The sequence below is a fragment of the Trachinotus anak genome, unplaced genomic scaffold (assembly GCF_046630095.1).
Source record: "Trachinotus anak isolate AG129_WGS33_773 ecotype Australia unplaced genomic scaffold, CSIRO_AGI_Tana_v1 ptg000025l, whole genome shotgun sequence".
Lineage (NCBI taxonomy): Eukaryota > Metazoa > Chordata > Actinopteri > Carangiformes > Carangidae > Trachinotus > Trachinotus anak.
Window position 1 is genome coordinate 15,940,355 of NW_027273876.1, and position 22,279 is coordinate 15,962,633.

The 22,279-nt window shown below is 43.0% G+C and overlaps 2 protein-coding genes across 4 annotated transcripts; one reads left to right on the forward strand and one right to left on the reverse strand.

The window, feature by feature from the left end:
* Positions 1-48: 48 nt before the first annotated feature.
* vps35l (VPS35 endosomal protein sorting factor like) lies at positions 49-12,410 on the reverse strand. Of its 2 annotated transcripts, none has more exons than XM_071463243.1 (30): positions 12,238-12,410; positions 11,317-11,416; positions 10,554-10,736; positions 10,268-10,387; positions 10,108-10,132; positions 9,549-9,628; positions 9,005-9,133; positions 8,792-8,876; positions 8,651-8,707; positions 8,443-8,539; positions 7,969-8,016; positions 7,479-7,572; positions 7,164-7,364; positions 6,953-6,999; positions 6,271-6,382; positions 5,963-6,079; positions 5,813-5,866; positions 5,641-5,721; positions 5,463-5,525; positions 5,257-5,342; positions 4,871-4,951; positions 4,597-4,660; positions 3,224-3,322; positions 3,051-3,128; positions 2,814-2,928; positions 2,347-2,486; positions 2,005-2,170; positions 1,503-1,621; positions 1,109-1,255; positions 49-967 (listed from the first exon to the last, which is right to left on the reverse strand). In XM_071463243.1, the coding sequence occupies exons 1-30, from the start codon at positions 12,252-12,254 to the stop codon at positions 869-871; spliced, it is 2,904 nt and encodes a 967-aa protein (XP_071319344.1). In that variant the 5' UTR covers positions 12,255-12,410; the 3' UTR covers positions 49-868. The 2 variants fall into 2 exon arrangements, with proteins under 2 accessions (XP_071319344.1, XP_071319343.1); XM_071463242.1 differs by having other exon boundaries at positions 1,109-1,258; positions 12,238-12,408.
* Positions 12,411-12,729: 319 nt separating this feature from the next.
* Positions 12,730-22,150, forward strand: zdhhc16b (zinc finger DHHC-type palmitoyltransferase 16b). 2 transcript variants are annotated; one of them, XM_071461964.1, is made up of 10 exons: positions 12,730-12,866; positions 16,957-17,275; positions 17,372-17,566; positions 18,182-18,270; positions 18,354-18,382; positions 18,509-18,642; positions 19,140-19,225; positions 19,309-19,432; positions 19,541-19,611; positions 20,754-22,150. In XM_071461964.1, the coding sequence occupies exons 2-10, from the start codon at positions 16,988-16,990 to the stop codon at positions 20,854-20,856; spliced, it is 1,119 nt and encodes a 372-aa protein (XP_071318065.1). In that variant the 5' UTR covers positions 12,730-12,866; positions 16,957-16,987; the 3' UTR covers positions 20,857-22,150. The 2 variants fall into 2 exon arrangements, with proteins under 2 accessions (XP_071318065.1, XP_071318064.1); XM_071461963.1 differs by having other exon boundaries at positions 12,737-12,866; positions 16,953-17,275.
* Positions 22,151-22,279: the final 129 nt, after the last annotated feature.

Here is a 22,279-nt window from a genome sequence, read left to right on the forward strand (position 1 = left end):
TTTTTTTTTTGTAAGCAACAGAAATTTTAAAACAGCAGGTACACATGATTGGTATTTAAATACAAAGTAGAATGAAGGTTTATTTCTACAAATGCATGAAAAGGACATATTAGAACACTTACAATTAAACCAATATTATAACATTCTATATACTGTATGCATGACAGATGATGCTGGCGATACACAGAACAGTTGTGGTGCAATACATTGTTTTTTTTTTCTGAAATTGGTGCAGGTAACACTGCAAGTGGGAACTCTAGCGTTACTTACAACAGTACAGACAAAAAAATCATGTTTTTAGTGCGGTGTCTGTTTCAGCGTTTGATAAATCTTTACTTTGATGAAATAATGCGGTCATGAGCACGGCAGCAGGTACTGTCTGACTCGTGTTTTCCGCTTTACTTGTCTGTACCGAGTCACCCATCTGTGACGAGACTTAAAGACCAGAAAAACCTGCGGAGGAATCTAATTTCTCTTCGATTACAAACTCTGAATCATTTGATCGTGAAATTATTTTCTGTAAAGTTTCACTGCAGGATTTAATCATCTAGGAAAGCTTGTTCTGATAGTTGAATTCGTCGCTGTTTTCAGGCTTGAAATTCTAAGCACAAGGAGTTTTGGCACAGGAACAATCTTCCGTAACTTCAGTCTACAAGTATCAATATTAGATTTTATACATTGACTGCGAGTCTGTAGCATCCATAGGGATTTTTCTCCAGTCACAACCCCTCAAATGTTCATGAAGTGTCCTCACACAAAATACATTAAGGCATTTTTTTTTCATCTTCGTACTTCCTGTTAACTTTCATTTACACAAACTTGATGTGTGGTGCACGAATGTTTTGTCAAAGCTGGTAGAGGCTGGTGTTCAGGTGCGGGACTGCAGTGTGAGCCTCTGCACTGTATCTGTCAGGTGAGTCATGTTGGGCTGCTGAGCCTGGTGTTTGATGTACTCCAGAGTCCGCACCTGGAGCGGGGGGGGCGGGAACACGGGAACACAGTGAGGAGGATGTGAGACAGCACTCTGAACCAGGGTCATTTAGATAGTTATTGGTAGAGCTGTTTGAGAAATGCATTGAATATCTTTGAGGCGTGGATGCGAACTCACTGAGATTCGTGTCTCACAGTATCCGTGTTTGTGGCTGAGGTTCCACAGGTTGACGGCCAGCTGGCTCAGCTTGTTGTTCCTCAGGTCCCCGTGAGCCAACAGGACACCGAACAGGGAGAAGGCCACAGCGCCTTGACGCCGTGTGCTCTGCTGCAAGGAGGCAAGAAGAATGTTAATGCACCACTGTTGAGGACTGGCAAACAGCGATGTTGGACTGCACCATCTGTACCTCAATGCAGCATCATAGCACTGGGTAGAAGGACAATGATTTAATAAGAGGGATCCCAGATCTCCCTAACAGACATGCGAGTGAACTCGTAGTACTAAGTGCATGACAAGAAAATAAAGAAGCACAAGAGGAACAAACACGCTGCCTCATTGTGTCTGTCCCCACCTCGTCCCGTCCGAGCGCCTTCAGATGATCCAGGATCTGTCCGATCAAGGTCTCGCACAGCTTGTTGATTTCCGACAGAAACTTGGGGTCTCCTCCGTAAAGTGTCTCATTGGAATCCACTGATCCCATGAAAGAGAGGGAAGAGAAGATTTGTCATGAAGCACTCACATAAAATCCCTCTATAAACCACTACAGCTTACAAAAAAGATAAAAAGCACAGCCTCTAATCATGAAGCAGAGCAGTATAAGTGTTACAACACTTAAAACTTGGTTATCTCAATTTATACAGGAATGAACCCTGGGCTAATCCATAAAGTAAGGATTAGGGATTTCTGAAATGATAGAAAATCCCAGATAGTGTGCTCCAAAAATAAGAGCTCAAAGAAAAGTAAAATGAATTTTGTCATCTGGATTGGTCTTCAAGAAAGAAAATATAACAGACAAATACTCTTCTATAGAAAGGATTGCAGAGGTATTTCTACCAGAATGTGTGTACTAGTACCTTTGGGGACAGAGTACAGGTAGGTGTCCTGACTCATGGCGGCGAGCAGGGGCAGAGCGCTGATGTAGACCCGCACCTTGGCGTCGCTGTTGTCCTCCCAGGTGTAATCTTGGACCATGTTGAGCAGACCACGGACGAGGTAGAGCACGCCGTGCTCTGGATGGTCCTGCAGACACGTCCACACGCTCACAGATTTGTAAAAACACAGGGAATATGGTGGCGGCCCCCTAAAGCCACATGTGAACCCAGAACTGAGCTGTCTAAACAGAGGAGTGAGGAAGAACTACATGGTCTTCCTCATCTTTCTGTACTAAAAGACTGAGAGATAATGGAGTGTGTTACCGGGACAACCAGAAGCGTGGCCAGGAAGTTGTTGATGAAGTCCAGCAGGAAGCTCTCGGAGGAGCGAAGTTTCCCCTCCACGCTGATGGAGCGAGGAACCTCTGGAAGAATACTGACCGCCGCCTTCAGGAAGGCATCCGCTGGAGGAGAGGAAGGATGGAGAGAGGAAGAAAAGGAGGAAATGGGGGTAGCAACAGAGGGAAAAAGCAAGAGAGGAAAGAAAAGAGGGGTGGTGAAAAGGGAGGAAAAGAGGAGGGAAATATAGGAGATAAGGAGACAAGGAGAGAAAGGGATGGTCAGTAAAAGACACAAAGACGAAATAAAGGGAAGAAGGGAATATGCAGAAAATAGTGCAGAGGAAAGTATGAAAAGAGGGATCATAAAAGAGGAAAACAGGTAGGAAAGAAAAGTTAGGATTGTTTAAACATTATACCAGGTTAAAATCTGAAATCAAGCAGCCTGCTCACCCTGGGAGAGACACTGGTTTGCCAGGGCAACCTGACCAGACAACAGGTAGAGGCTGAGACGACTGAAGATGCTGCTGAGAGACGGGATGGTGATGAAGCTGTAGGCAGCACACGCCTGGAGGACAGAGACAGAGAAACATGGTTATGGCCCTTGGTGTTTCAGCGCCTGAACTCCTCCCCCTCCAAACATAGCTCCCTGTGCTCAGACTCAGGGTGCCGCCGCGTGCGTTGACTCACCCTGACGAACGCCGCCGTCTTTCTGGAGTGAGTCCCTCTCATCACCCTCCTGGTCTCCATCGCCAGCTGGTTCACCGTCTGCAGACGACAAGACGGGGTCAGCATGAAGATGGTGTGTGTGTGTGTGTGTGTGTGTGCGCTGATTTGACGTACACACTCAGATTTATACTGACGTGAATGAGCTGCACCAGGACTGGCTCCAGGTTGCAGAAGGTGGCTCTGGCCTCCACACAGAAACTCAACTGCTGCTCAAAGTCACGGCCAAAAGAAACCTGAACGACATGATGGACGAACAACAAAGTGTAAAAAGAGAGAAAACGCTCCTTTACTCAACAACTGTGATCTTCAAATTACATTCGTGACATTTGATATTTGATCACAGCTACAGGGTTCAGATAAAAATCGAAAAGTAGCTGTCGCAAGGACAAAAATCAGCGTGAGAAATTAACCTAAAGCGTGACCGTAACCTCCACAGGATGAGTTGTACAGTACACAGTTTTGAGGTTGAGGATTGATGTTTCTGACTGTCAACTGATCCATTCTAACAAGTGCTGTGTGTCTATCCAAAGCCTGACAGATCTGTGGAGCTCCATTGTCCAATAAGCCACAGTTGCACTGGCTCATTCTGAATTATAAATATGGGAACTGTAGTTTATTTTGACTCAGTCCCACAAACACCGTCCTCACAAGAGCAGCAAATGTGTATTAATCTGCAGCTGAAAATAGTCCCCTCCTGTGTGTGTAAATTAATCAGTCTTTCAAATTTTATTGTTATAGCACTTTTCATGAGGGTGAATGCAGTTCAAAGTGCTTCACAGATGACTGAGGACAAATCAAACGAGAAAGCTGACAATGAAATAGACCTAAAAAGCTATAATAACATTAACAAACAAACAAAAAAAATTTATAATAAAATAACAGATAATAATAACTGAATAAAATACAATTTACAACACTGATAAAATAAACTATAGGGAATAATGACTTAGAAAAAAACATACTTAATTAAAAGAGGTACGTTTTGAGTTTATGTTGAAAGATTTCAGTTGGGTTTCAGTCCTGCACTTCAGAGCAACTAACAGACTCGTGTCATAGGACCTAAGGAGTTGTACTGGTTCGTAGAGTGTGAGCAGGGGAGACATATACGTTGGTGCAAGACCATCACATGCTTTAAAAACAAGTAGAGGAATTTTAAAATCAGTACAGAAGCTCTCAGGTGACCAGTGGAGCTGCTCTCCTTCTGGTACGGGTCAGACTCTGGCAGCTGAGCTCTGAATCAGCTGTAGCTGATTTATAACATTTTTGGGTCGACCAGACAGGAGCGCATTACAGTGCACGAGGCTATAAGCATGCATCAGTTTCTGTGTCACTCAGAGAGAGAAACTGTTGCACTTTTAAAGTGCCCAGCTGTTTTAGGAAATGACTTAGCCCTTTAAAAGAGGTCAGAAAGCATTAAGAGTCAGACTGATGGACAGTTGGTTTTCATGGGATTTGTCGACACTAGTTTTATCCTTTAAAGCGCAGACATAAGGCGGAGGAGTCTCACCATGCGGATGAAGCCGATGATCAGCAGAGCCAAAGATCTTTTCTCATCCTCCAGAGTGAGAGCGCTGCACGACAGAGAGCAGAGGGGTTACTGAGTGAAGACTGTCGCCGGGCAGATCAGACCAACAGCTGTCACATTCAATATCTGTCCTCTGTAACAATATTCAGTAAGATGTTAAATTAAAAAGAAACTAAAATGTATATAACTGTATAATGAACAAAAAACAATTTTCCAAATCCATAAAAGACAACAACTATAAAAGTAAACGTCCTACTTGACGGAGTCATGCATGGTCTTGCAGATGTGCAGCATGGCGTTGAGGATGACCGGGTCTCTGGTGAGCTCCACCTGGTGTCTGTGGGACACAAACATGTGAGAAGGTGTCACTTTCTGTCACACAGCAAATAAATCTAATTATTTATACCATGGAAGTTTATTCATATAGCACAAATACACTTTGGCAACTCAAAGTACTTTACAAATGAGCAAATACAAGAACATCGACGAAAAAATGTATTTACGTTTATCTATTTCATTATTAATTTATCGGTGAAAAATACATGATAAACAGAAGGTGACATGGAAGACACTGTGACAAAGAAACCAGAGACAGTTAACATGACCTAATTATTGACACCAAACATTTAGGGGTTCTCTTACTTGATGAAGACCTCCATGATGGATCTGCAGACCTCCACTCTCACACTGTCCTTCTGGAACATGTCGAGGAACGGCAGGAAACGCTCCTGAGAAAGGACAAGCAAAAATAAAATCAGTGGAGCTGTGGCGGGATGACAGGAAGTCACGGGTCGTTTTCAGCTTGTCCTAAGTCTCATTTTATGCGCTTCGAACCGGCGGATGCTCACCATGGAGAAGAGGACGGAGAAGTCGTGTAAATAGGTGAGGATCTTCCTGATCACTGACTGCAGCTACATGCAGGACAAAAAAGAACACAGTCACTAAAGAGGAGATGGCAGGAACAGGAGGGAGAATAGTTTTAAAGTCAGCAGTGTCAATCATGCTGTTAGCCAATGAGTCGCTAACCTGAGGATAGGCGTCTTCAAACGCTCGGTCAGGGGTCATGTGTTTGATGATGTCAGCCAGAATAGTGTTGACCTCACGTTTCTAGATAGAAAGTGACAGAAGAAGATTGTTGTCCAATTCCAGATGGTAAAAAAGACTGAACACCTCGTCCTCTCTCCTGTGTTTTACTCACTGTAAAGTGTCGGCAGGTGAACTCCACCCAGATCTCAGCACAGTTGATGTAGTCCTGCAAAACCACCGACAATCACACATGCGGTTTTGATCTGGAGAGTTTTGATTGGAATAAACGTCTGTGAGGAAGCAGCTTCGGTCTCACACTCACCTGAGGACTGCGGACTTTGGTGATGACCTTCCAGGCTTCGTTCAGGATCGTCAGCCTCTCGGATTCTGGAGGGTCGGCACAAGCCAGACTGCGACCCAGAGACCCGAACAGCAGATGCTGGAGAGGAGGCGACAGTCAAACTTTTATTCATATCTCAAGCAGATTTAGCAGAGACATCATAGTAAAGCTCAACTGTAGAATAAACTTCATTTTCCTTAACTCCACCATGTTTCCCCTCATAATTTCCCAATTCCCCCCAATTTTACATTTATTGGACAACCATACTACAGGTGTTTGTGTCCTCTGACCTTTGGGAAGCCGGCCTCGTCGCAGTCTTTGATCATCCCGATGAAGTCAGTGGCTCTGGCTGCGACAAACTCCGGCCTGAACGCCCTCATAACTGAATTCAGCAGCAAGGCACTGTGGGAAACAGTAACACGGGACATGTTTTCCTGTTTTACACCACCAGCAGAAACCACGGACACGCTGAATAAACCCTCTGCAGCACTTTTGTCAAGCACATTTCTGAGCATTTTGTTTTCTCCGTTGGCCGTGTATAAATCTAAAAACACTATCTGGATCTATAAACTAGATTTTCATCATGTGGTTCTGAAGCCTTTTAGCTTGTGACGGCTTAAACCAGAATAATGTCCAGTTGCAAACCATTGTCACTGGTTGCCTTTGGCTGCACACTGGTGGTGACCAGTGCAACCAAAAACAGTCTTTCCTTCTTGTTTTATCTAAATAATGTCAAAAGTTGGAGGAGAAATTATTCAGTAATCCACACATTATGCTTCATAATATAAACCGAAAAACCAAAATATCTTAAAGACCAGTTAAGATTTTATTAATCAAACTGAGGCAGAAAGACTGACTTCATTCTTCTCTCCTCAGGAAAGGGAAGACATTAATCTCTCGTAGCACCTCATCAGGACAAAACCCTACAAATTTAAGTCACTTCTTTATTCTTATGTTGCTAAAAACACTCACTTGTTTCCCAGTTTCTTGCATCTCTCCATCATCTCTGTTAGCAGAGGCTGAAACAAAACACAAACAGCATGACTACACTGAAAACTACTACTGACAAAAAAAAAAAAAAAAATTACTGACAACAGTTTTTTGTTTTTTTTTTGCAAATATCCAGTATCTTTTAGTTTGAAAAAATTCAAGCCAAATAAGTAAGGTGTACGTGACTGTGTACCTCTGGAGCTCTGTAGGCGATGCACTGCAGGATCCAGCTGATGGCGGGCGAGTAGAGCGTCAGGTACTCGGGTGCCTCCACCCTCTGCATCACCAGCTGGTTCTGGACGCTCTCCCCACTGATCTGGCGGAAGGTCCCGAGCAGATCGAAGAAGTTGCAGTTCAGGCTGTCTTTCAGGTGGGGGGCCACCTCCATGCCCACCTGGAGAGAAGAAATAATGTGATTGTGTGCATGTACAGTAACTAACCTACTGACATATCAATGCAATGCAAAAATGCCAGATGAATGAAAAATATGTTTCTGTCTCCGTCTCACCCTGCAGAGGTAAGCTCTGGCGTATGCAGCCACCAAAGGGTCCCCGATCCCTCTGATCATCGCCGTCAACCGAGGGAGCGTCTCCTGAATGCCACTGTGGAGAGAGGAGGGACAAGATGAGGCACAACAACAAAAAAGCTCTGTTATTTATTTAAAAAGCACTTTTAGCTGAATGGAGTATTTTCTAAGTCTATTGTTTAAAATTCAACATAAACAGTGGGACTTTGTTCAAACCTTTGACTTTAATCAAAAACCCAAATTTTCCACAGAAAACAAATACCTTATTATGAGTTGTAGGGAAATGTGCATGACATGATACAACACTAATATGTCTTCCCTAATGTCTCGGCCAGGGTGAATGCAGCATTAGATTTAGGTTATAATCTATATTCACCATTATGAAGCAGGCTTTTTGGAAAGGTAAAGTTAAATTTGTATGGAGATGTAAGGAGACTAATAAATCCCATAAAGGAAGGAAGTAAGAACTTACGATTTAGTCAGGAAGCGGTTGCACTTGAGAATGGCAGCCTCCACATATCTGTTCATGGAGGTTAGAAACTCAAATTTATACATAATGTGAGGGGTGTGTCGATGATCAGGGTCAACACAACTAAAGTCAGGTCTCTGTCAATTTCAAAACCAAGTCCAGGTTGAGTTTGAATCCTGAGGAAGCGTAAGCTAAGCATGCTGCATTTCTATTGGCTCACTGACGCTGATGAGATTTACTCATTTACTCCTTAGGTATTGAAATTTGGTATCGAATGATGAGGCATTTTGATGATGCAGGAGCTCTGGAATCTGGACTAAAGTATTTGATGGTCAAATGCAAAACATGTAATTGGAAATAACTGGCAGATCTAAATGGCATGAGAGTCCAATAAGTCCAAATCAAAGCCAAAATCAAAGTCAAGTCCCTGGGAGCAGATTTCAGCTGTGTAGCCGTGCTGATGTCAGTAAAGGATACAATCTGGGCAGGAGCTCTCTGATGGAGGCGATCTTGAAGAACCAGTTGAGACACGTCTCCTTGGCCGTGTCATTCACATCGTCTACTGTGAATGAGTCTGAGGAGGGAGGGAGACGCACAAAACAAATCAATACATTGCCCCTCAGACTCTACAGAGAAATACTGCAGTTCCCAGACGCTGTACAGGATGTAGACACAGGATCCATACCTGGTAAGGGTCGTGGGTCTGAACACATGGTCCAGATTCTATCGTACACCAGCCGACCTACAGACAAGCAAGACTAAACTCAAAAGACTTGCAAACTTTTTACAAGAATTGAACTGATGGAAACGCGGCTTCTTCACGCACCGAAAGTGTCGAGGATGTCAGTGATGAGAACAAACTTGCTTGGGTAGAACTGGATCACCGAGGTGTCAGACAGGAGCTTGGAGCACTGGAACACAGATCACAGGTCAATGCTAATAATCTTAAAAGAGAAAACCTGGTAATACTGACACAGTGTTGATAAAACACCTCCTTCAATACAGTATATCTGAGGATCTTTTATAACCGTTGAGTTACCTGGATGACGATCTTCAGGGCTTTGACTTTCTGGTCGGAGGCCCACGCCTCCTTCAGGGACTGGTTCAGCTCCTCGATGCGGTTGGCATAATCCTGCTGGGAGAGGTTCAGCAGCTCTCTCTGGGAACCCTGAAGACACACACACACAAACAACCAGGTCCAAAATACATTCTTGTTTGAATACGGATTCACTCTGGCTAGCTAAAATAATCTTTACTTGAGTGAATATCCATTGTGCTGATGAATTTTGCAGCTTATCTTCAGCAACAGCCTGACAGGGAAAGAAGCAGCTTTAATGTATATATGTATGCACATACACACAAATCATAGAATATATGGTAACCAATTTAATTCAAGAGTCTTACAGTACCAGGAGAACAGATGATTTTGAAATGAACTCTCTCTCTCTTCTGAACTGAATCTCTAACTGATTACCCGACATGCACCATTCAGGTGTGCAGGTATGTAGCATAAAGACACAACTGCAGACACATTTGAGCGTTGCAACAAGCCTGTTCTCATGTAAACACAAACAAAAACCTACCTCCTCCAGATCATCCAGTTCCTCCAGGCGAGTGCGCACTTTTTCTGAGACAGCTGAGGATCCCGGACTGGGAGCTTTTCCTACAGAGACCACAGGAATGATTTGTCAGCTTTTAAACATAGCAACTCCATCAACTCCTGAGGGGAAATATCTGGCTCTTTAGCTGCTAAATGCTACACTATGCTCAGCAGGCCAGTTTCGTGCTGAGCAGGTAGAAAATAGTTTTTCCTGAGCTTCTTCACTGAAAACAACCGCCTGCTGCGGCTGGAAAAACGCTGCTGAGAGCCGTGAGAGTGAATCGAAACAAAGTAGCAGGCTGTGAAACCGAAACAAGATGCTGAAAAGCCCTGCAGAGCTGAGCGGCACTGCAGAGTCAGGTGATCATTACCTTCCACACTCACACAGTCATTTGATCCATTGTTGATATAAATATGCAGATTATAGCAGCTTTAATTTTTGAAATTTTTTTGCAATGGTAATGCATAGATTGTTATAATGTAAATACTGGTATAGCCTAAGTTTTAAGAAGTGATTATGTTGAATGAAACACTGGTCTTACCTCTGTCAGAGCCCATGAAAAGATTCTATGAAGACAAAGACATTTTTATTAGATTTCCATCCAGTGAGGGATGGCTGTGTACACACAGGCTGATAAAACGAACTTCCATGGTTTGGTTTGTAATAGTATATTGTTGGTGTTATAATGGAGAACTACTCACGATTGAGAGTTTTTCAGTGGTGGTGAACCTGGCCAGGATCTCGCCTCTCTTCGACGACCACGGCTCAAAGTCCGGTCCCACCGCCTCCTCCTCCTTCTCCCTCCTCTTTCTCCCCAGGTCCTGGAAGCACAACATCTCAGCATTTAGATTTGAATTCTTATTAGTTTCTGAGGCTTGACATAATTTTGTAATGATACTTCTGCAATGCTTCATCAAAGTAAAAAAAAAAAAAAAAAAGCAGCATTTGTCTAAATATCACTCAGTATAATCCGCGGCATGAACTGACCCCTGTGGAGGCGCTGTGTGACACGGCCGGAGTCTCACTGGCTGAGGCTGCTGCAAACATGGACAGGGGGTCGGTCCCATCCAGCATGGAGCTTAGGGGGTCCGGGGGCACTGAGGAAGAGGAGGAGGAAGAGGAGGAGGTGCTGCCTTTACGAGCCCCACGCCAGGTCTTTGTATCTGTCACCTAGGTGGAGTGGAGGGGGTCAAGTCAGAGCCGTTAAAGGGACATGAGGGTTTTTGTATGTTTTAGCTCATCCATTACAAATTATGTACAATTATCATCACTACCACCTATTTTCCAATTGACATAACAAGTTTATACATTGTGTTCCCACCTACTGAGTAGTGGCTTGTTTCAGTTTATTCTGTTTGCTATATAATTAAGATGCCATCTTAAAACTCTTGAAGTTATGTAATTGTTGTTATTTTGTTAATTGTATGGTAATGTAAATGAATGTAAATCTGATTAGAAATGTCTACTGGGGTGTAGTAAATGGAAAAACTGCAGCCTTCAACAATTTGGAGCAGTCTTCTTAATGCAACAAAAACACCAAGTTATCATTTTCACATCTTCCAATTGAACGTTAACGTGCTGGAACTGTGCTGAGGGAAGAGGAGAAGATGGAGAGTCCGGATAAAGAGAGTTGAGGAGGAGGAGTAGGCTTGTGATGCAGACTCTGTGATGCTGTTACAGAGATGTTTTCTGGGACGTTTCTGAGTGCATGGGTGCAGAGCAGCACTTCTAAGTAGGAGGATGATGATACCATTATGGGTTTGAGGGGATGGTAGTCTCCAAACTCAACCGCAGCCGCTTCAGGACGACACCTCTGCAGCTCTGCCTCATAGTTGCGCCCACGGGAACGCCTGGTTACACAACAGACAGACAGGAGACGAAGAACAGGTTGAGCCATGTGCAACACTCACTTTGATTCAGCAGCTATAGAGAACATAATGCTTATTTACTTCACAGTTCATACAGATGATGCTCACTCTCCCTTGTATTTAGTAGTGCTTCCATATTTAATAAGCAACGGTTAAGGACCTCAGTGTAGGGCTGATCATCACCATATTTCTTGTTTTGTGTGACTCAAACTATTAATCGATTATCACAGTAGTTGCTGATGAATTTTCTGTTCAGTTATTCAGTTAATCGACTGATTGTTACAGATCTACATGGGAGCTTGCCGTAAACACAAAGATGAAGGTCTGACCTTAATTATGTTTCAAACAAACTGTCACTTGTAAGACAAATCCATATCTGTAAACTCTGCATGTGCTTAATAAGAGCTGTCAAGATGTGGGGCATCATCTAATGAGCAGAGCTATTTTATAATAAGCCAGCAACTTCTTCTAACTTCATTTATATGTTTAATTCAGGGTATTTACAACACATCCCCATAGTCTCTGCAAGACTACACCTAAACTATAGCCAAGGAGGGCGTGTGGTTTAAAGTCGCAGACATGATGACACTTAGTGATGTTGAATTTGACTGGAAATCTGATGTTGAAACCCTGCTGAAAAAAGTAGACATTTTATTTCGGGCGCTAACTTATACTGGAGCTCGGATACAAGCATTTGCACTGTAGGCACGTCCTCAAACGTCGCACTGCATGAACAGATACATGATTTCACTGACTTATGTTGACAAAAAGGTGTTTTTTCAAATAAGAAAACAGAACCTTACCACTGCACCGCGGCCATTTTTCAACAATCATATGACATCTTAGTACTTCCTGGTTATGCCAAATATTGGGAGAGCGTTATTTTTCTCTTCAAAGAGGCGGTTTGTTAAATATGTATTGTTGTCATAAGGAGGACTGCTGCTGTGAATATATATGAAGGAGCTATTTTGTTGTTTGTAACAACGACACCATGAGTTGAGAGATGTTTTAATGAACTGTTAAAGAAAAATAAAACTTCATTTCCCAGGACGCATTGCGCGCTCTCACGCAAGCCGGTACCAAAGAAAACGCATAGATGAGAGGTGTCACTTAGCCTTAATTTTCGGGAAAAGTAAGAACAATAAAGAACCTTCCGTGGTCGTAATTATTCACGTGGTAACGTCAGTTCTCTCCCGCTGCTTAAAATAAACTCACACTATTTAACGACCAGGTTAGCGAATCGGGAGAACGTGATTTTTTTTTTTTCCTACTGTTGAGTGAATCATCGACACAATAGACAATCTCCGTGTGAAGCGCCGAGCTGTGCTGAGTGTTTGCTGCAGTCAGTCAGTGGAGACCTCAGCTAACACACTGTATCCTGACCATGACCTGACCAGCGCCGGAGGCTCGTCCGCCCCTTTCACCTGACCAGGTACGGCATGCCAGTGTCAAGTTTAGCCCGGCTCGGTCTAACCTATGTAGGAAAACGGGCCGTTAAAACGGCGCCTGTTGGAGGTAGCTGGAGGCAGCAGGCAGTTAGCTAGCTAACGTTAAAGCATGACATGCTGGAGAGGATTCAGTGAGTGCGTTTATCTGCCGGTTGACTGTCAAGATTGGGCAGTTGCGTGAGATGAGAGCATCGGTCATGAGAAATAATGAATTAAGATCCTTTTTACTCAGTACCTACATGTACCATGACGATGAACACTGACTGCTGGTGCTGTCACACAGTATCTAAACTATAGGGTCGCACGTATGAGGTAGTGTGAGGGAAGAAATCACTGCTGTGAAAATGGTGAGCAAGTGAAGGAATTTTGTGCTTGACTGTATTGTGACTTAGGAGTGGGAGAAGACATTACAGAAGACAGTATTAGGACTGCATGTGAAAATAGTTGATCTGCAGATAATTCTTTCTCTTAGTTGATTCATAATTTTGTCTCTAAAATGTCATAAAATAGTGCAAAAATGCTGTTGTTGCTCAGAGCTCAAGGTGATGTCTTCAAATTGCTTGTTTATCTGACCAATGACATGAAGCAGAGAAGAGCTACAAATCCTGTCAGTGAACAAGCTGGAAGCAGATCGTGTCTGGCATCCGTTGAAAAAATGACTGAGATGATTCACTGACTATCGAAATAGTTGCCAGTGAATTTTCAATCAATCATCCAACCATTTAATCATCTAATAGATTAACAATCATTTTAATGACCCTAGCCACAGGCAAAAACCTGATGTAAACATTAAGATGGCGGGAAGAGCAACAGCCCTGAAACGTGAGAACTGAAAAGTGATAAAACTGAAGCTGTTTTCATCTTTGCCTCTGTCCCATCTCACCCTGCCTAATGTGCAGCAGGTAAATGAGTGCAGTAAGTCTGGACTTGCATCCAGAGTTACAAAGGAATTATCAGAGAACGAAACCGCGAGAGGACAGCAGCTGTGGTCTGCGTCACAGTGGTGACTCAGTGTTAAGTTATATGTACACAAGCCAAGACTTGGCTGCAGTTTATTACTTGGAAGGAGAAGGTACAGAGGCGAACAGACAATGAAACCAACTGTGCAGCCCCATCACAATCACTGACACGGATCAAAAAGTTGTCTAATAATTTATTTATAGAGATGATTGAGGAATTAACATCTGCTGTATGAAATACCAAAAATAGAAAACCAGTATCCGCCACACTTTTTCAGCAGCCCAGCGTGACTTGTGTCTCCGGACTGCTCTCTCACAACCTGACCAAGAGCCAGAAATCCAAAGTATTTATCTGAGGGTTATAAAGTAAATCATCCCAGCATCTGAGAGCTGTAGCCAGCAAATACTTTTCTTAAATATATTTCAGAATAAATGGCTCTAAAAAAATTGCAACGGTATACTCTCACTTCACAAATTCATTAATTGACGTTATGCTTTTGCATGATTCCACTGCGAACTAAAAGTAAAAACTGGCAGAGGCGTCTCCTTCCTCTGCGACGGAGCCAGTTCAGAGGTAGAGGACGGAGTAAAGCTTATTACAGTGAGACACACAGGCTTGTGATCTTCCTTTCTTCTAAGACCAGATTTAGGCCAGCAGGTTGCCATAGAGACTGCGGTGCCCTGCTGTGTGCCACTCTCTCATGTTCTCTGTCTCTGCCAGGTACACTGCATGGAGATTAATAATGTGCTTTTAAACAGTGTTTAGTCAGCCAACGAGCCTGTCTGCGACGAGCAGAGGTGTTGCTGCACGTGTCTTCAGAGGGTGGAACGTTTCTCAGATTTCTCTTTCTCTCACATCATAATATTGATTTCAGCCATTACGTCCAGCCCTAATTCTGACATGTTTAATTTAACCTTTAATTTCATCCAGAAATTTAGTTAAAGCCCTCTCTGTTTCTGATTTCTGCCATGATGAAATCCATAGGTTTTTCCCTCCAATCATGAACTGGTGGAGTGGGAATTAAAGAGGAGGAGAAGTGAAAGCCCTCATTGTGTGGAAGCACATTTCTGCCTGCAAAAGAAAAAAAAATAAAAGTATGAAATAACAAAAGTAAAAGTGATCAAAGTTTAGGTTGAGGGTGTTTTAAACCTGTGTGGTTTAGTGCAGTTAAATGTGATCTCACCTAGATCTGATGCAACTGCAATGAGTACTGTGCATAACGGGTCCCGTTTCCAAGTGCACTTTGCATTCTGGGAAAAAGGACCTTCTCCCTTTCTTTCTCACTCCTGTCCCAGACCAGTGAGGAGTCAACGTGTGGCTTTAACTGATGTGTTGGCTTGAATTTTTTTCAGCGTGAAAAGAAACCAAGGAGGAAACCTAACTTAACCACCTCATCCAGTAATTCGGGCCGATGCAAATGAACTGTGGGTTTAAAAACGCCCCAAGCATCCCATAATTTAGATTTACAATCCCATTCATTTAATTTAAAGCTTGAACTAAATTCCAGGCTTTGTGTGTCATAAACAGAACTGTTGAGTTTCTCTGTCTAATGTTGGAAGGTCTTGACCTTACTCTGTGAAGTGCCTTGAGATAATGTGTGATTGTGATTTGGCGCAACACAAATAAAAGTTAATGAAACTTAATTAAAAGTTAAAGCGATTTGCCCATTAATCAATTAGTCATTAGACTGAAAATTAAACGGCAGTAATTATGATAATGAATTACTCGATTAAGTCACTTTTTCAAGCAAATCAGCCAAACATTTACTGGTTACAGCTCCTTATGTGAGAATTTGATGTGTTTGTGTTTTCTAGAACAGTAGATTGAAAACCTCTGGGCTTTCGACTTCCTGCTGGACAACACAAGAAATTTGTATAAATCAACTTGTCCTCTGGGAAACTGCAGCCTGCATTTTTTTGTTAGCAGGTTATTGATTACTGATATTTTATAGACCAAACAATTAATTGGTTCATTGAGAAAATAATATGAGAATTAACTGATAATGGAAATAATCGCTGGTTACAGCTCAAACTTGCATCCCGCCTGTAATTGTAGAGCAGCAACAATTAGTCAATCAATTCGTAGATGGGCTGAAAGTTAATCCACAACAATTTTGATAATTTCCTAATTAATTTTGATAAATAAAAATTAAATAATCACTTTTCCAACAATAATGCAAACCATTCTCTGGTCCTCGCTTCTTAAACGTGATGATTTTCTGTGACTTTAATGTGAATGTCGTTATCATCAATAATTACACTGATGTTATAGAATTAATATGGCCATGATTGATTAATGTTGCGTGTGGAACCTTCTAATGAAGATAGCATTGGAAACCTATCAGGGTCATGATGTTTAACCTTGACAGGTGGGACGTGTGCCTTTGTGTTTGCTTTCAGACGTTCACACATGTCTAACAAGGTGTGTGTATGCTGAATGAAAATAAAGACCAGACATTAACAGTGGTCACCATGAGAGGTCAAATAGCAGGTGATAGAAGAAAAAAAGAGGGCCGATTGTTGCCCAGCTTTACTGTTACTGTCTACTGAAGGCCCCTGATTAGCATCTCTCATTATTAATGCCATCCTATTTTGGAGAACCCGAAGAAGCCTTATCTGTGTAACCAATACTCACTTTCATGAAATGATGCCCCGGGATCAGGTGGCCACTTTATTTCCTTCTTACGACATTCATCCATTCGTGTTTCCCTCTTATAGGGTTACCACTCTGCATCTCTGCGTCTTTGGCCCGGGGATCTGGATCTGCTGTGAATTATTAACAGAAGAACTTTATTTCTTGGGGGGGGGGGGAGCTCGTACCTGACGCCTCCTGTCCTCTGACGGACAAGTGTCGCATGGAGGAGGCCGTCACCAAACTTTCTAGGAAAGCGAGGGCTGTCTTGGAGTTGTGCTGTGCGCTGCTCATTCTTTTGTGTCAGAGCTCGCTGCTCTTAGTCGCCTTCTCTCTGACAGCTCTTACTCCTCCTGCGGCGGAGACGACGATGGAAACCTCAGTGGTCACCAGGCTCCGCCACGAGGAGCTGCTGTTTTACGCAGCCTGCGTTTGTAACTGCTGGTGTGTGTGTCTGTGTGTTTGTGCGTGCCTGGAAGGCAGAGTGTGTAGGAGAGGCGGCGGCGGCGGCAGCATGCGTATGGGCAGCAGCTGGAGGTGGCAGCTCTCCCGGGCCATGCGACTGGCGCTGCGCTGGTGCCGGCTGTGCCGCCCGAGAGGAGGAGGAGGAGGAGGAGGAGGGCGGCGAGGCGGGGGGAGCAAAGCGTGGGCCAGCGGGAGGTTGTTGGAGCTGTGGAGCTACGGCAAGCTGCTGCTCAAGTCACTGTATTACAACAGCCTCAGCAACTCAGACACTCTGCTGGACTGTGTGTTCGAACCCGTCTACTGGATTGTAGACAATGTGACCCGCTGGTTTGGAGTGGTGAGCTCTCTTCCTTTCTTTTCTTTTCTTTTCTTTTCTTTTTTTCTACACCTCTCACTCCTCCTCTTACCCTCTCTTCTCTTCTCTTTCTCTCAGGTGTTTGTCTGTCTGGTCATCCTCCTGACGACCTCGGTCGTGGTCATCGTCTACCTGTTCATCCTACCCACGATCATCAGCACCTACCCTTTGCACTGGGTGGTCTGGCACCTCTGCTGTGGCCACTGGCTTCTCATCATGGTGGTCTTTCATTACTACAAGGCCACCACCACCTCCCCAGGACACCCGCCCAAGGTACCAAACTCCTCACAGCTCTGAGGGGAAAATGTAAGAAAAAAAATGAGCAGACACACTGTAGCTGCACTGGACACTGTGAGTCTTGTCTGATGCAGTAAAACTTTTTTTACTTTGATGTGACTTGTTAACAAGTGGCAAAAAAACATCCTCAATGCCACAGTGATTTTAACGAAAAACTAGAGACCATCACTCCAGCTGTGATGCCTGTCAGCATGTTGACATTCACGCCCATCTTCAAACTCAGCCATCATTTTCATCTCAACTACACACCTGTAGAGTTTCATGACTGTAACACTATCATGGTGACAAAATCTTTCCACAGACATTAAAAAAAAAAAAAAAGGTTTTCCTTAAAGAAAATGTATTTAGAGAGGAAGAAAGCTCTTGCACAGTCAGTATTTCATTGTCATTATTTCATTTGATGACAATAAAATACTGACTGCAGTAAATGGATATAGCCACTATTGTGCACTATTGATTGGCTATATCCATTTACCGCCTCCTTGTCACTGCCACCGTCACTGCATTACGTACAGGGTAAACTTTTACTTTTCTTATTTTAATCACAGGCACAAAACATCCTCTTAATCTTTATTATTTTCCGTATTATAGGACAAAATTCATATTCCCTCAGTGTCCATCTGCAAGAAGTGCATCACCCCAAAGCCGCCCAGGACGCACCACTGCAGCATCTGCAACATGTGAGATCATTTCCCTGTTCATGAAAGTTACTTCATCAGTTCAGTTTAGTTGCTCTCTGTAAAACGCCTCTGTTATTTTGCAGGTGTGTTTTGAAGATGGACCACCACTGTCGTATCCTTTCTAAAAGAAACGCAGAAAAACCCACAGGAGGATGCATGAGAATGACTTTTTTCCTCAGTGTTTTCAGTGTTTCGTAATTTTCCCACTCTGCGCATATCGACCTGAACATGTTTCCAGCCTGGCTGAACAACTGCGTGGGCCATTTCAACCATCGCTACTTCTTCTCCTTCTGCCTCTACATGACCCTGGGCTGCATCTACTGCAGCATCAGCAGCAGGGACCTGTTTCTAGAGGCCTACAGTGCTATAGAGGTGAGGTCATTTTAACTTTGAGCGCCAGTAGCTATGAAGGTTGTTTCTTTACAAGAGGGTTCCAGTTTAGTTTTGCCATAACTGGATATATTTACTATTTCCATGAGTTTTGTGTGTGATGAATTATTTTGTAGTGGCTGACAGATGGTAATAAGAAGGCGGGAGTCGATCTCAAATGGCAAAAGTCAAGTGAAACAGGAGACCTGAAAGCAGTCTTGGCTTTCTGCTCACCTCTTATCCAGGATGGCCAGGATCTCAAGGGTGTTTGTTCGCCAGATGGTAAACAAACAACTCCAGGCTTTAATTACTATCAGACATGTTAGACCTAACGTCACATGGTGAACAACGCTTGAGCCAAAATGTCCTCAGAAAGCAGTGAAATAATTTTTTTTTTTTTAGGCAGCTCCGACTCTGAAAGTGAAGTAACACCATATTTGACCATATTATTGTGAATATGTTAGCCTGACTGTATTTTGTGTTTTTACCGTCCACTTTAGAGCTACTATCAGACCCCCCCTCCAGACTACACCTCGGGCGAAACCACTTCTCACAAGTGTGTCATCTTCCTCTGGGTGCTGACCAGGTGGGCAACACTTCACCGTCTCTCTGTGTGAAATTGAAATGAAGGTGGAATATGAAAGTTGTAACGCCCCCCCCCCCCCCCAGCTCGGTGGCAGTAGCTCTAGGAGGACTCACCCTGTGGCACGCCATACTCATCAGCAGGGGAGAGACCAGCGTGGAGCGCCACATCAACCGCAAAGAGGCCAGAAGGCTCAGGGAGAAGGGCAAGGTGCTAAACTTAAAGACTAAAAGCTTGTGTGGATTATTAATTCTATAAGTGAATTATATTCACAGCTTTGAAAATGGCTGCTATAATAGCCCTTTTGTCACAATGCAGGTATTCAGGAATCCCTATTATCGTGGGAGGATGAACAACTGGAAGTTACTGTTTGGTGTGGAGAAAAGGAGGTGAGTCCAGATTTGTGTTTTCCTAAACTGTGCACGTAATCGTCTCACTGGTATTCCACTTAGATATGGAGCACATCAGTCACACTCAGATTATTATTATTATTAAAGGAGCTATCTGTAAGTTTTACAAGTTCAGCATCAAACTTCTTTCTTTCACTCACCAAGAGCTGTCTCCAGTGGCAACTCTTGCCTCTATTGCGTCTTTTCTTCTATTGGAGTTAGCATGCTAGCTAGCTAGCCCCCAGCCCATCCCATCACTTTCTGACAGTGACTCACAGTAGCCTCCAGTCTGCCCTGGAGACATAGCGCTGCTCACAGGGCGTATTATAACCTCTTGTATTGTAAAGACAACAATGGCCAAAGCTCTTGTCCAGCAACAATCACCACCACCCGCTCCTGCAAAGAAACCACATTCGGTGGCAGAGAAAAGTTACAAATAGGCCCTTTAATTGTTGTTATTGGTATTCATCGGTGATTTTCTTTTCCCAAAATCAGCCTTGGTGATTCTTTAGCTATAGCACAGCCGGATTGAAGTAGGCGGACTGGATTAAATCTGACATCAAAGAAACGCGTTTGATATAAAAGTATTCTTAAAGTATTTTTAACTTTCATGAGTTTCGGTCAGTGCTTCAGTATCCAGGCTGCCCAGCTGTCCATATACTTGACAGGTGGCAGATAGGCAAGGCATATATTTTGTTTGATGTTTGTGACTGACTGATCACAGAACAATGACCTTACTTGGAAGAAATACTGGCAAATAAACACCTTCAGCTGAGGTGAGCTTCACTCTCCTCCAGCCCCCTCTCTAGTCCCACACACCTCTCCATCCAGGATCTCACCCACACTCTGGGCTTTTGGGCCTTTTGACGCGAGTGTCTGCGTACGAACAGTGGTTACCATCCATATTTGTTTTGGTACAAGAACAAGTGGCGTTCTTGCAAGATTTGAGGGGTTGTTTACCATCAGAACTCAGTGTGTTATCTAGTTTATTAACCCAGTTGTAAGGTTTACACTCTGTCTTGACTGTCAAAGACTAAAAGAATCTGTGTGAAATGAGTTACGGACCAAAATTATTACAGGTGTGAAAATGTCCTTTGTTGTGTTCAGCTATATTTGAATATACTTGTTCTTCTGTTCCTCAGTCAGTGGTTCACACAGGTCCTGTTACCCTCCAGCCATCTTCCCACTGGGGACGGCATCATGTGGGACTGCACCTTCACCAGGAGAGACCCCATGGCCATCTGAAATTCATCTGTTAATTTTTTTTTTTTACACCATATCAGAAACCTTGATCCCGCATTTTAGACTACAAGCAACATGGCTGCTGTGTCACACTGCTGTGGTCTCTGCTACAATCATTTGACAAGGAAAATGTTGCTTTGTAGTGCGAATGTGTGCGGAAATAAGTGATTCCTCCGAAAATCTCCATCCTGTCCGTCGCCAGCCTTGTACAGTCGGTCTAATGGTAGACCTCACCACCAGCTGACGTCCGCGACTGCGTTGCTGTTGACTGGTGTGGTTTATAAAAGGAGCTGCTGGCCAGCGTCGTTGTGAAGCCCAAATATCTTTCTCCTTGTTCTCAACCATTTGCAAAGACAAGACAATGCATTTTTGTGCATTTCTTGCACCAGCACAACAGCCTCTTTCAACAACTGTGATCAGTGTGAGGAATGGACGGGTGACCAGGCAGTAATGGAGGCCCAGGAGACCTCCATAAAGCCTCACAGAGGAGCGAGTCACAGCATCTTAAAGTTGCTGTTGCATTTTTAAACATCAATATAACACATTGTGAACGGATACATCAACAAGTATAAATACTATGACTTGTTGAATGACACAAATTGATACCTTTAATAACTGACTTTATATTGATCCCTGACGTGTTTAGTCAGATCGGAGCCTACACCATGTCTGCTTATTCAAGTTTTAATAACTGTGCTCATGTGTCTGAGGACAAATCTTAAGTGCTTCTCAATGTGGGGGAGGCAAGTCATGAGATGGAAATACATTCTCAATATTAATTTGATTGTTTGATAAATGTCCTATGGTTATTTAAATAATTGCTACAGTCAGAAATGTTGTTTTAACGTTTGCATGCTTACACCTGCAATGTTTTGTGGTCGTGTTTTGGACAGATGATCTGCTGCCAAAGAAGAGCGAAAAACCAAGAGTTTTATTCACCTCTCAACTTTCTAACTTTTGTTTACGACGCTGAGGTGACAAAAAAAACATCATGTGTAACGATTCTTTTTTAGACACTGGTAAAGAAATTGTTGTGTGCCTTGTTTGCGTGTTCAGCCTTGAAATTGAGGCACTTTAAATAAGTGATAAAAAGGCACTGTGAATTTCATGTTTTTGTTTTTTTTTTAATTCCTTTTTGATTTTTCACCCTAACATGGTCATATCAATAACTATGAGTTGCATCTGTAGTTGCCATAGAAACATGATGTGTAGGTGTGATATCAATTGTGACCAATTTGGAGCTGTGCTCCAGTTTGATTCATGTTTTTTTTTTTAATAAAACAAGTGTTTGATATTTCTTGGTTTCCATCGTCTGGTGATAAAAATGACAAACACTTTTTGTATAATTACAAAGAAAAGTTTTAATGACATCTTAAGTTAGACATTTTAAATATTGTCTATCTCCTTGGCATAAGTGATGTAAGGT